Below are 14,245 nucleotides of genomic sequence, written 5' to 3'. Positions count from 1 at the left end.
GTGCCAGATGGAGCAAATCATCCTCTGAACATAACCAAACCTCTTCCTTCTTTCACTATGGCCACAGTGTTCATTTCTTTGTATGTTTAATCTTTTTATGAACATGAAGCTCCAGCCTCAGATGTTGCTCTGGGTTGTTTTTGGTCCTGGTTAAATAGTCTGGTTGCTCTTGGAGTAACTTTGGTTGATTGGTCTCTTCCACTCCTGCATGTTCTCTCCAGTTTTGCCTCATTTCAGTTTGCTGGCATCCCAAAGTTTTCCAAATGGCTTTGTAACCCTTTTCAGACCTTTTAAACTTTTCCATGATGACCATTGGCTTGTGAAATTGAGTTTTCCTTTCTGAAAAAAAGTCATTTTATCGCAATTAAAAAGGGAAGCAATAACTTTTTCAGAGAACCAGACTTATTTGGATATTTTATTTTTCCCTGATGAATAAAATCATGATTTGAAAACACTTTTTTGTATTTACTCGGGTTATCTTTGACTGATATTAAAATAGTTTTAATGATTAGTAAAATGTGACAATAAAAACAAAAACAGATGAAATCTGTAAGGGGAAAAACACATTTTCTTAACAATAAATATAGAGAAAAAATTATTTTAATAGTTTTAAAATATATTATTGTACAATAACTCTTATGTTTTGCCAACTTGGATTCTTCAGGATGATTTACAAACATAAATAAATCGAAATTCAAGCACATTAAAAAAAGCATCATTTCAAATCAGAATCACATTAAAGTGAATTATTCATGAATAAATGATTTACCGTGATGTTTCAACAATTGATTCTGTATTTTATTTATTTATTTTTTTTGCTTCTTGTTAACTATTTGAATCTTTTGTTTAACCCCAGCTCTACACAGTTCGATGCCTCAGCAGCCGTCGCGGCCGAGTCACAAAGCAGCGCCTCTTCATCCAAAACCGCCCCAGCAGCAGCAGCAGCAGCCAGCCCCACCTCAGCAGCAGCAGCAGCAGCAGCAGCAGCAGCCAGCTCTACAGCAGCAGCCGCAGCTCCAGCCTCAGTCGGCCCCCCCACCACAGCATCAGCTCCCCTCTCAGATCCCCCCTCAGATCCTCCACACTCACCAACCCCTGCACCAAAGGCCCATGTCACCCCCCACTCTCACCCCTCAAGGTTTGCTGTCTTCCCAGCCTCCCCAGATGCTGTTGGAAGACGACGAAGAGCCGGGGTCAACTACACCTATGAACCAAGTGCAGTTATTCCTACACCAGTTCCAGCCGGCCCGTCAGCCGCAGCAGTCCATGCAGTCGCACCAGGCACCGGTTCGGCAGCAGCAGCAGCAGCCGCCGCAGCTGCAGCAGCTGGGACAGACTTCTCTCCTGCAGACGGCAACAATGCAGGCACAGTCGCAGCTCTCCGCACAGACTTCGCTGCCTCCTCCACAGCTTTCTGTTCCCTCTCAAGCCCAGCCCACTGCATCACATCAGGCCCCGCCCCCTCAGATTACCCTACACCAGGCCCGCCACCTGCAAAACGCTCAACACCAACAGCAGCAAGCGCAGCAGCATCAATTGAACTACCAGCAGGGTCCGGGACTCGCTGGTCAGTCCCAGGCGTCGCAACACAACATCTCGATGTCCTCCAACAAAGCACAGCAGATCATCCAGCAGCAGCAGCAGCAGCAGGAGCAGCCCTCCCCTCGGCCATCCAAACCTGACCCATACAATACCGGTAGGTGTGAGAAAGCGATGCAAAACCCTGTTTCTAAATGCCAAAACTGCTTGGTTATGATGTCTGTTGCTTCCTTGACAGGCCACATAAGAGATAACCCGTCTCCTCTCATGATGCATTCCCCACAAATCCCCCAGTTTCCTCCCGTCTCTCACCCATCCCCACCTCACAACATGCAACCCAAAAAGGTAAGACGTTTACAGAGACCAGACAAAGTCTTTCTATAGATGGGTGCAAACGCCAGGAGCAGTGACCTTGAATCATTCTCTCACCATGCAGCAGAGGGCCCCTGGAAGCCAAGTTGCGGTTAAAGAGGAAAAACTTCCTCCGTCACCAGTGATGAGAGGAGAGCATTTTAACTCTGCGATGAGAGCAGAGCATCACAAACATCCAGAAATCAAGCTCAGTCAGACCGGCCAGAGTCAACAGAGTGAGCACTCCACACTTTTTATTTTACTTTTTTATTTTACTTTGTATGAAACGCTTGAAATAATGCACGGCCTGAGATGCTGACAAAGCTTGTATGAATGTTTTGGGCAGGTTTAAAATCTGTGGATAGTTCACGGCCCGTCATCCGTTCCTCTGAGCCCAGCGGGCCACCTCCCACCCTGCAGGAAAAGGAGAAATTCAAGCAGGAGCCCAAGACCCCTGTAGCTCCCAAAAAGGTACAGGTGGGTAAGAGGCTCCGTTTCTGGACTTGTAGTAAATCTGAATATTTGCCTTGAGCAGCACTGCTAATAAATCTCCATGTTTACGTTCTCAGGACGTGAAATTCAAAAATATGGGCTCATGGGCAAGCCTGGCACAAAAGTCAACGTCTACAACGCAATCTGCTGTGAAGTCATCGAGTGACAGCTTCGAGCAGTTCCGCCGTGCGGCCCGGGAGAAAGAGGAGAGGGAGAAGGCCCTGAAGGCCCAGGCAGAGGCGGAGAAAGACCGGCTGCGTAAAGAGCAGGACAAACAACGGTAGAACAAGAAAACACACAAGTCAGACAGCTACATTCACCTGCTGGGTGGATGTGGATGCTAATCTATAAGTTACGCTCAGAAAGTATTTTAGAGGAAAATAAATGCAACAAGAGAGTTTATTCTGATGCTTGTTAGACATGTAGCTGTAGCATTATCGTAGACATTCTGCTTCGATACACAGACTAATATTTGTGCTGTGAAAAAACTTATTTTAAAAGATATGGAATAATTTTTTTTCCCCCACAAGACATTAAACTTCACACAAGATGTGCGTTTAAGGGCTTCATTTATTCATCTTTTATGCATTTGTTGATTGCAAATTCTTTGTCCGAATGCCTTACAGAGGGCGGGATGAAGAGGACGTCATCGAGCCTCCTCCCAGAAGAGTGCACGAGGAGTCTCGTGGCCGCCTCGAGCCGCAGCACATCCAAGCCCCTTCTCAACAACAACCACAGCCGCAGCAGGTGCAGGTGCAGCAGGAATCCCAGCCGGCTGCCGTCCAGCAGTCTCCTCAACCCGCCACTCCGCCTCAGCCCTCCACACAGAACTCACTAGACCAACAGAGGGAACTGGCACGCCGAAGGGAACAGGAGAGGCGGAGGAGGGAGGTGGTAAGCCGACGCTCGTTTACTCTCTACATCACATGCAAAAACAAACGGGGGAAAAAAAATGTTGATTTGAAATGCTGAGTTCTTCTTTTCTTTCTACAGATGGCAGCGACTATTGATATGAATTTTCAAAGTGACTTAATGGCTATCTTTGAGGAGAACTTGTTTTGAGAAAAAGAGGACAGCAGAATGAACTGCAGAAGAAGAAGAAGAAGAAAAGTGAATGAATGCCGCAAGCATCCTCTTGAATAAAATCATGGCAACAATGCAGCGCAGACCGCTCCGCAGACTTTATGCATACACAACCAGCCCTGTTGAGACTGAAAACAAACGCTGGCTGGACGAGCGGTTACGGCTCACTTTGGCCCCATTGGCTGAACACATGGTGGGGGACTCTTATTGTTTTGGATGTCATTTTTTTTTGGAATCCAGCATTGCTTGCCTGATCTCTACTTGTGGAGGGAAAAAAAAGGACCCCCCCTTTTTTTTTTTTTTTTTTTTTTTTTTTTTTTTTTTTTTTTTGGCAAGTTGCCTTTGTCAGACTTGATTCTCTCACTGTGTGTTGGCAGTTGCCTTTGTCAGACTTGATTCTCTCACTGTGTGTTGGCACAACAATACTGCAGGAGTAAAGACATCCCAGTCCTGGAGATGGTGAAAATGCTCTGAATTACTGACAGACTGCGCAGAAGTATTTTGAAACTGCCAGATGTCTAAAATCGTGAAGAAATTTGTCTTTTATGTTGTTTATTTTGTCATTAGTGAACTGGTTTTTTTTTTCTTTTCTTTTTTTTTTTTTTTTATATATATATTTGGTGGGGAAGGGGTGGGAGCAACTTCCATACTGTAAATCATGTATATTTCTCAGCAGAGAAGGTACAGTTTGCCTTACATCTCTTTCCTAAATAGATAAGTATGTTGTATGGCCTGCACACATGGACAAACCAATAACATTTACAGACAAAAACCAGAAGCCGTGCAGAGTTGTTTTTTGTTTTTTTTTCCCCCATCATCTAGGATCTACTGTAAAAAAATATTTTCTTATGCTTCAAAAACTGTTTATTTTGGATCTGTCTGCTTTTCCACCTCGGTTCTCCTTGCACCAACACACTCCACCACCTATGCCAAACAACTCAATATCTTTTATGCTAAATAACTTCTCTAAGCATTGTAGGTAAATAGAGGGCAAAAAAAAACTGAATATATGCATTATCATAGCTCCAGTGAGTATTTATCAAAGAAAAGATCAGTTTTCATCTTGTATTTGTCATTTAAAAACTACAAAAACTAGCTACCAGAAGAGTTAAAGAGCCAGTTGTTTCTGAGCTTTAGTTGGGTTTCACTACAAGTGTCGTTATATTTGTTTTACTATCAGATATTGATGTTCGGCTGTTCACAGCAGTCACTACTGGATTGGATGAGCCTCTTGTGTTGCCTTTGTGGATTCTGTTGTGACTAAAATCAGTGCTTAACATAAGAAAGATACAATTAAGGAAGAAGAAACGATTTCATCTTTTGTAGCCAACAGCTAAAACAAGTTAGTAACAAAAACAGTTAATGGGACCAGACGAAGCTCCCGCTTTCAATCATCTTCCAAATCACAACAGGCACTCTTGACAGTTTCAAAAAAACAAAAAAAACAAAGATCAACCAGAAACGTCAAAACAAGAAAAAAAAAAAGAAAAAAAAAAGTTTAAAATGGTTTTCTTTGTTCTTGTTTGATAATAGTGGATGTAAGTTCTAATTCTGTTCCTGGAGACTTTGTTGGAGCTGGGCTAAAATCTGAACTTATGTTGTCCTCTCTATTTGTCTCTTAAAGTGTATTTTTTTTCTCCAGTGCCTGTATTGTATTGCAATTCTTGTTGGCTTATATTACACTTTGAGGGGATTTAGAACGTGGCACATCAGGAGTGGGAGGTTTAATATTTTAAACGGGAGGGAGATTTTTGTTGTTTTTTTTGTTGTTTTTTGTTTGGAGAGTTTGTGTTTTTTAAAAAAAAAAGGAGAAAAAAAAGAGGTAAAGACAGCATTTTATATTTTACCCGGTGTCAATATTCTGGTTTTAAAATTTAGTTTTAGCTGGGCATCTTTTAAGTGTATACATCTGACAACTACTTTTCTCATTTTGTTCTCTCGGCAGATTTTAGCTAGATGTGTTTCAGCGTTTCCACATTAGCGTTTTCAGTCTGGTCTGTGAGTTCGATTGTGTAAATTTGAGCGACTGCGTGAATGTGTGAGGGTTTTTTTCTTTTTTTCCACTGTGTGATGCAGAGAGGCATGTTTCCCGATATGTAGATAAAACGTTCTGTTGATGAAGACTAAAAAGATGCGCTGGAAAGGTTTAGTGCTTAATTCACTCTTTTTCTATTTCAAGGCCACCATGTATGAATATATAATGTTATTATTATTATTAGATCTGTTCCAAAAGTGTTAAGAAAGATACTTTCATTCCATTTTATCCTTTTGTTTTCCTTCCCATGATAACTGTTGGACATAATGTGCCATGAGTTCTACAGAGAATGTGCTGAAATGCAGCTCAGCCCAGAATTTGCTTTATTCAGGTATTTTATTTTTGTGTTGCATTTGTTCTGTTTTGGGGGCTTGTCATAACATTTTCCTCAGTTTTGTTTGGTATGTGAGTGGTCTCTTGAGGTCTCTGAATACGTATGTAATGATCATTGAATAAACTCATCTGTTTTATAGAAAATAAAGCTGAGAAATTGTCTGTTTTTATGTTGCAATTCACTCTTGATCTGTAGGTGAAGAAATATGTTGCTTCTCAGTTGCTGGTCAATTTTAATTTGGCTCTTTCTACGAATAAGTTTAAGCCAAAATGCAGCACTTTATAAAATTAATACACCATATTTTGTCATATTACAACCACAGAGTTAAACTAGTTTTATTTGGGTGTAATGTGATGGAGCAACACAATGTAGTGAATACATGAATTTCATATGCTTTTACAAATAAAACTCAGAAAGTTGTGGCCAGACTGCTTTACTTTGACAACCCTAGACAAAGTCTAGTGTAAGTCGTAAAATATTTTCCAAATTTACTTATTTGTAAATAAGTTTATCTTTGCAGTTGTTCTGCAAAGGCCTGTTGAAAAATCACCACTGAACACACCGTCTTTATGGTTGTTGCAGGATTGTACTGTGCTTAACGATCATTCCGCAATGTATTAATCCGTATTTTGCGCAATTTTGTCACAAAAAGTCAACTGCGCCTCATTTCCTCTCCACCTCAGTTTTTCACTACTTTGTGTTCCTCATATCACTAGCAGACAGTTTTCAGATTTTAGTTCAAGAGGTATTTAGCTTTTATTTATATCTCTGCAACTCGTACCCCTTTTTTCTGATTTATTTATTACGTTTGTTTTACAAAGATACAGTTATGTAAAGAATAGCTTATTTAATACAGTCTGAATAGAGCACGCTTTTTGTAACTGTTTAGTGTTTAGTTGTCTTGGTAAATGTGTCATAGTTAGATTTTGCTTGGCTTATTATAACTTCCTGAGTTATTTTGAATATCCGCTCATTTTGCGCTATCGTGAAGAGGTTGGTTGAAATAAGATAAGTCTTAATGACTTGTGGTTTGTGATAACAGTTTTGGTTAATCAACCACTGTTCCCACATCTTAAAACTAAATAATAAAATACTACCCTCACAATTAGAGTGTATTAAGGCAGGAAACTAAACCTCCAGTTTCTTATGCAGGCAATGCTATTTTACTAACAGTGACAATACGGGTATTTTCAGTAAGTCAATATTGTAATGAAGCAAGTTTCGTGAGCTTATTTTGACGGTGCATACCGGAAATAGTACTCTATAGTCATTCTCACTGACTTTACTTTTGAAAAGGACTTTTGAATGCTGCCATCTGGTGGTCATTATGGCAAACTACAAAAAGTTTCTATTTTGCCCATATTTCTCACTTACTGATTTATCTTTAGGCAAAAAAAAAGTCATTTGTGATTAATGTCCCCCTCTAGTTTATTTTTAATAGCTTGATAGTATTATTGATAGCCTTTCCTCAGATGTTTATGAAAATTACGGACAGCAACTTAATCCGCTTGCAATCAAAACTGCCCTCTTCTGGTTGTTCCGGGTAATTACAAGATATGATGAAACAAGCCTGCTTAGTAAGAAGTTAAAGTACCACTTCTTTTATGTGTTTCAAAAATAAAAAGACATGAATCAGTTTAACATTTATATAAAAAATGTGTTTGACTGAAATAATTACTGTCATGAAACTAATCTCAGTAACGAGTTTATGAACCTAATCGCGACCGCTCCTTGAACCAGGGTCAATGAACCAGGGCTTTTATGGAGGTGTGGAGTCAGTTATAATGATGGTTGCTTACAAACAATTTTAAGTGTTAATTTTCGGTTGTCATACAAAATATTGTTTCATTAGGTATTAGTTTACTCACGCCTCAAATAGGGAAAAAAAGGAAAAACACAATAAACTAATGCTAACAGATATTAATTGGCTAAGCATTGTATTTTACTTTTATGTAAACAATAACATTATTTTGAAAGATTAGGAATTTATTGGTTGTCTTATTTTACAAGTAGTTGCCAGAAGTGAGCCTGAAGTGAGGTTGTCTCTAACTTTATACTGAGCTGCGACTTCGTTGCCCTCTTGTGGCCATATTGATAAACTACATCAATAAAATCAGCGGCTCTGTTTCTAGTGGGATATCAGTTTTTGAGTAACCGTCGTTTTACGCAAGCATTTGTCTGAAGTGACAGTTACGTAGTTGCTTTTGTTTGAGTTTAAAACGTTGTAACACAAGCTGAAATCAAAATGCGCGACATATTCTTATCACAAAAACTATTTTAAAACAATATATTCATTCTGTAGCTACTTGTGTGGTTACTTGCTTACGTGGCAAGGACACTATAAACATACATGAAGACTAATGTTTACGGGAAGGACATGGCTTACGGCTATTTAGAATGGCTAATGTTTGCTGCCCCTGGTGGTCACAATTTGATACTACAGCGGTAAAACAATCAGAACGCCCAAACCAGGATATGTCTTCTTCTTTTCTTTTCTTTTCTTTTTTCATTAAAGACCGATGTTTTGTGGTTAATTTGAAAAGTTATACAAACATTGAACAGAAGTCTGTGTGAACAATGTGTTCCGAAGCTGTATGTTAGGCAGGAGGACATTGTTTGTCCGTTTTTTTAAAGCGGTACTTGGAGGCAACATCGCTTACCTGTTGTTCAGGTCCAGCTGTTTCGAATGATTCAGGGACGCGTAACCGGGAGAAGTGCTAGGACACATGCACTGTCAGTGCTAACTAAATAAGACTTTCTCCTTCTTTTGACGTAAAGTCAAGTCACCGAATTCATAAAGGAAATGTCCGGATGGAGGAGACTCTAAAGTGAAAGGTAGGTTTATGTTCTTTGAATAATTTGAGAAAGAATCCGCGGCATATCACACTTAATCAGAAATGAAACCATTTCCCAAAGCTGGTTGAAGGATTAAATAAATAAATAAATAAAGTCTATTAATTTACTTATTGGTAAATGTAATGAGACTTAAACATCTAATTATTGAAAAACAAGGAACTTTTTGGCAAATGTTGACATGATTTTTGAACTCTGATCATCTTATTCTGCTTTGTTTTTGCCGTAGCTACAAAATAAAGCTTGGAATGCAGGTGATTCACACACGAACTCAGGTAATTACTTTATCTGATTAGATATGTAACTAAATCAGCACGACTCACATCTTTTATTGCTCAAAGAAACAGAGCAACAGTCACCTTATAGTAGTCGGATATGATCCTGAAACCAGTGTAGTGTAAATGTCAACAAATAAAGGAGGATCTGTATAATCAAAAAGTGAGATCTGATATTAAATTAAAAAAAAAATCATTTGCTTCAAAATGGATGACATTGGAAATGAAAGCTAATTTGTGAGTGAATTTTGGCCTTTTGGTGGAAAGTTTTTTTTTTTTTTGGACACTTCTTCAGCCACTGGAACCACAAGTATATTTTTGGAGGGATTGAAAATACAGCTGTGTTCTAAGTAACAGCAGTGTGTTTTAAAGAAGTGAATTTCAAAATGCTCATAGTTAATGTCAATACATACAGATACATTGGGAATGATATTCTATTACAGAGCAAAACATAAAATAAACTATTCAGAATGTGTTACCACTGCAGACATTGAATATTAAAATTAATATCAGATTGCTAAAAAAAAAACAAAACAAAAAAAACTTTCTCTGTCTAGATTTTTCTTTAAATACTCGAACTTTCCCTTGATTTTGAGAACTTTTTGACCAACTTCTGGGGTCTGTGACAGGTTTTCCAGCCCAGGACTGATTTCCACAATTCTCAGCATTTTTTCACTTCACTCTACAATTCCTTACTAAAGTATTGTAGAGCACTGGAGTGGTCACTCTACGTTGGTAACATTGTTGGCCTTGGACCTAGATGCCGGTCACTTTTGTACTCGGAATCACTGTGTTTTTGAAGCAACCATTTAAAATGGGTTTCCTCTTTGGTGCAAGGTGATATGTCTCGCATATTTTTCAATTGTCTGTGATCTCTGATGTGCAATAAATAGGCCTGACACTACAGTATGGGAAGCATCTCCATAACATGATGCCTGAAGCACCATGCTTCACTGTGTGGTGTGGCTTGAATTCGGCGTTTGGAGGTTGTCTGACAACAATTGAGCTTTCATTTAATGTGTCGGTGAGTGTTTTCTTTTTGTTTGTTTCTTCTTTTTTTTTTTGGAGGGGTTTGCTCTGTACTAGATGTTCTTTGAGTCACCCTGGAGGAGATCATTGGTCGAGTCTTTTCCATTATTACAGTTCTTTTCATTTGTTTGAGTGGTACTTTTCCATTTTCTTGCGTGTTTTTCTGGTTTTGGTTTCCACTTTAAAGCAATCCTCTGGAATCTGCGGCATTATTTGAGCTTTGAGAGCTAATTGGCTGCTCCCATTTGTAAAAAACAATGCATTGTTGTCCCAGTTATGCATCATAACAACTGCAAAAGGGATGAAAATAAGAGCAAAGATTCTTTCAGCTACAGCGGCACAACATCCATTTTAACCATATCGGAAAATCCTTAAAATCGAACCTTAAACGTAGAAAAACGCATAACAGGTTCTACGTTTATTTATTTATTTTTTTAAGTAAAGCCAGAATGAAACACTGAGTTTAAATGATGACATCCTGTAATGCAATTGCTTTTGTGCAGAAATGTTGGTCCACTTCTCTCCGCAGCTTTACGTTTTACTCATTGAGTTCTTCTTGGTTGAGTCTTTATGCCTCCAGTGAAACGCTTGACAGTTTCTGTGAGGTGTTTGTGATGATGTCGTATTTGGTTGTTGCCAAATATCTGCATTGGGACCAACATTTGCTCCTCTGAAGGACATTGCTTCAGACGTTTTGTGGGTTATTTTTTTTTAAATACAACTTTGCGAAATGTCTTGGGGGCAGGGGGTAATAAGTCATGTCAGAATAATACATGATGCTTCCCCACTCCTTTCAAACAGGCCATACAGGTTCGGTTTCTTTCCAATTGCATTTATGCATTTAACATACCATGTAATCCCTGCAGAGTCTCAGCTGTTTTTTTTTTTTTTTCTCTCTCTCTCTAATGTTGGGCTAAATTTGTTGGGTCACATTCAGAAAAGGTCAGCGCTCAAGTGAAAAACCTGATTTGAGTTCAAATTATTTGGAAATTGTTTAATCCTTTTTTAGATTGATGAACAGCAACACTTGTTGTGAGGAGACATTTTTTTTCTAAATCCTATGAAAGCAGCAAGGGTGAATCTTTTTTACTAGCTGCTTCTCCATTTTTTTTATTTTTCTGTTTCCTCAATAAAAATGCAGAACCTGATGTGTGGTTCACGAGACACATAGATTTAAAAATCGTAGTAGCCGGTAAAGACCAAACCGTTTTTGAGTTCTAATATGTAAATTCCTGTAAATTATAGGATGTGGTTTTAGTAGTTGCATGTTGTTCTCCCTTCAACATTTTCTGCCTTTTTTCTTTTTCTTTGCAGTTATGACCATTGACAACATTACGTCGAGCAGCTGCTACAGCAACCAAAGCGTCACCTTCTTCTATCAACATGCGAATAAAGCGATCGGAGGGAACTGGACTACGCGGGACTACCTGGTCCTAGGACTAGGCTTGCCCTTATCTTTCATAGTGGTGTTGGCCAACCTGTTGGTGATGGCAGCCATCCTCATGAACCGCCGCTTCCACTTCCCCATTTACTACCTGCTGGGAAACATGGCAGCAGCAGACTTGTTTGCAGGTTTGGCCTATACCAACCTGATACTCAACACGGGACCCTGGACAGCGACGCTCACCAAGAAGCAGTGGTACATCCGTGGGGCTTTGATCGACATCAGCCTGACTGCCTCCGTCGCCAACCTCCTGGCGGTGGCTGTGGAACGCCACCAGACCATCATCACTATGCAGCTGCACAGCACCATGACCAAGAGGCGCGTGGTGCTGCTCATCATCTCCATCTGGGCCGTAGGGATCGTCATGGGTCTGGTGCCGTCGCTGTTTTGGAACTGCGAATGCGATCTCTCGGACTGCTCCACTGTCGCGCCCCTCTACAGCCGCCGCTTCTTGATTTTCTGGGCACTTCTCAACCTGCTCACCTTTTTCGTTATGCTGGGCATGTACTCTCACATATTCTGTCACGTGAAACGCCAGGGTCGCCACACTTCTCAGCACGTCTCGGAGGCACGGCAGCAGACCGTCATCAACCTGATGAAAACCATTTCTATGGTGCTGGGTAAGGGCAAACATGTATTTCTCAGGAACGTAAACTAATGACTCAGAGCAAACAAATGTTTTATAAAGTGCAGACTTGTCAAGATTACATATCTTGCATTTCTCTGCTAACCCGTTCTTTCTTCCCTTATCTTTGTTTTTGTAGGGGATTTAAGTTGGAATTGTTCCATCTTATAATCCAATGTTTCCCAACCCTGGTCCTCAAGGCACACTGTCCTAGGTGTTTTAGAGGTTTCCCAGCTTTAATGCGCCTAATTCAACTGATTGCAGTTCAGCAAACGCCTGTTAATCAGTCATCGATTGAAATCAGCTGGACTGAAGCAAGGGAATACCTGAAACATGCAGGGCAGTGAGCCTTGAGGACCAGGGTTGGGAAACACTGTTATAATCTACCTTTCTACTACTCAGGTGACCAAGTTCCTGTCTGTAAATATGTTCTGCGTCATTGATGTTGCGCAACCATGGAGAAATGTGACCTTACACAGTTGTGCCATAGCTTGTCAGGCATCATCAGTGAAAAAATGTGCATGAGTTCTTTGCTCATTTCCGTCCCCATAAACGATCCACATCTCTGCAGGCGCCTTCGTGATCTGCTGGACACCTGGCCTCATCGTTCTCCTCCTGGACGGGCTGCAGGGTAAAAATGGCAACGCCAACAAATACGAGAAATACTGTTTGGTGATAGCGGAGTGCAACTCTCTGGTCAATCCGATCATTTATTCCTTACGCGACGCCGAGATGCGGAAAACGTTCAAGTGGATCCTTTGCTGCTTCTGTCGACATGGAGGCTGTCAGCCCAGGGAGACTCTGTCGACAGAAATGGACTCTCCATTGAAAGAGGTAACTCATCAAAATGGAGCCAGGGAGTCTACACGCACTCAAAGCACCTCAGGTTACATGTTTCACTTTGATGGCAGCTCTTCAGTTTTTTTTCCTCCGATATCTTATCATCCCATCTGTGAGCCATTCCAGTTTCACTTCTTGGAGCAGAATAAACTTGCTTGTTCTTACTTGTTAGCGGTTATCTTGTCAAACTAATACCTTGGAACAAGGATACCATCTCGTGATTCATCTCTTTTTTTTTTTTTTGAGTAATTGTGTAAGTAATGGCCTTTTCTGCAATTGTAAAACAAAAACTTTTTTTTTCTCGTCTGCAGAAATCTCTTAGCTACAAGTTAGAAGATTCAGTCTTGTGGAAGAATCCGGACAGACAGTAAAGATGACAAGGGGACAGACTCTGTGGTATGACAGAAAATCAAACGTATTGTAACCGTAGTGTATATATTTGTAAATCTTGTGTTGACGTTAAAAATTTTGAATGAATTAAAGGAAAAAAAATATTATAGTTAGCATTTGAGAATTTTTTTTTTTGTCTTCAGTCTTTGTGCAGCTAACAAATTCACCTAAAAATCAACAGATGGTGCAATCTCTCCTTTTATTACATTTGACTATCACAAGAGCATTTGTGACAACTTATAAAATGAAACACTCCTAAAATGAAATACTGAAAAAAAAATCACACTAAATTGTTTTTTTTTATTAATTTTCTAATAAGAACACTACAATTTTGTCATATTCTTCCGTTTTGTTTTACTCTTTCTAGATCAATTCTAAAGTTGAGGTATAAAAGGAGTTCATACAGACTCACAAGTCTGAAAACAGTGGGGTTATATACAAGAGAAATGGAAAGACAGAGGTAGAGAGAGGGGTAAATACAAGGGAAAGAGGGAGATACAAATATACTAATAAAAACAAACAAATGAAGGTTTACAAAGACATTTGGTGCTGTGGAACTAAACCAGTCGAATGATCAAAATACTTGTTAGTTTACAATAGGATTATTTTTATTGATGAGTTACAACGCCGCTGCAAAATGCATGAGCTCACAAAGTGTATATATTGACATCAAGTATTTAGGCATTGATGTTTCTGCTGTAATAAATTGAGGTGAATGGCAATAGTGGCAAATCACCGAGGCAACAAACGAGGGGAAGCTTGTAGTCTAAGCATTCAAGAAGTGAAAACAAACCCAATGTGGAAATTTAAAAAAAAAGGACAAAATAGTTATAGGAAAATAAAATAAAAATAGTTCCACAGCACCACATTACATTTGTTCATCCTACACTGCAACTTGGTTATGTAACAAAAGATCTAAATAATATTCAAAGCCAATACAGAGTTAGCGTGAATC

General features: G+C 39.6%; 2 protein-coding genes across 3 annotated transcripts; both read left to right on the top strand.

Annotated features, from left to right (window-relative positions):
- The first annotated feature begins 821 nt into the window (after positions 1-821).
- LOC103152024 (bromodomain-containing protein 4-like) lies at positions 822-3,744 on the top strand. The gene is made up of 7 exons (XM_007572349.2): positions 822-1,696; positions 1,778-1,884; positions 1,976-2,126; positions 2,237-2,367; positions 2,460-2,662; positions 3,009-3,276; positions 3,376-3,744. The coding sequence occupies exons 1-7, from the start codon at positions 871-873 to the stop codon at positions 3,442-3,444; spliced, it is 1,755 nt and encodes a 584-aa protein (XP_007572411.1). The 5' UTR covers positions 822-870; the 3' UTR covers positions 3,445-3,744.
- A 4,578-nt stretch (positions 3,745-8,322) lies between these two features.
- Positions 8,323-13,570, top strand: lpar2a (lysophosphatidic acid receptor 2a). 2 transcript variants are annotated; one of them, XM_007572341.2, is made up of 5 exons: positions 8,323-8,669; positions 8,917-8,962; positions 11,306-12,055; positions 12,632-12,894; positions 13,212-13,570. In XM_007572341.2, exons 3-5 carry the CDS (start codon positions 11,308-11,310, stop codon positions 13,269-13,271), a joined length of 1,071 nt encoding a protein of 356 aa, XP_007572403.1. In that variant the 5' UTR covers positions 8,323-8,669; positions 8,917-8,962; positions 11,306-11,307; the 3' UTR covers positions 13,272-13,570. The 2 variants fall into 2 exon arrangements, with proteins under 2 accessions (XP_007572403.1, XP_007572404.1); XM_007572342.2 differs by lacking the exon at positions 8,917-8,962 and having other exon boundaries at positions 8,324-8,669.
- Positions 13,571-14,245: the final 675 nt, after the last annotated feature.

The sequence above is a fragment of the Poecilia formosa genome, unplaced genomic scaffold, assembly GCF_000485575.1.
Source record: "Poecilia formosa unplaced genomic scaffold, Poecilia_formosa-5.1.2 Scaffold298, whole genome shotgun sequence".
NCBI classification, from domain to species: Eukaryota; Metazoa; Chordata; class Actinopteri; order Cyprinodontiformes; family Poeciliidae; genus Poecilia; species Poecilia formosa.
This window is presented reverse-complemented; position numbering and strand designations above follow the sequence as displayed.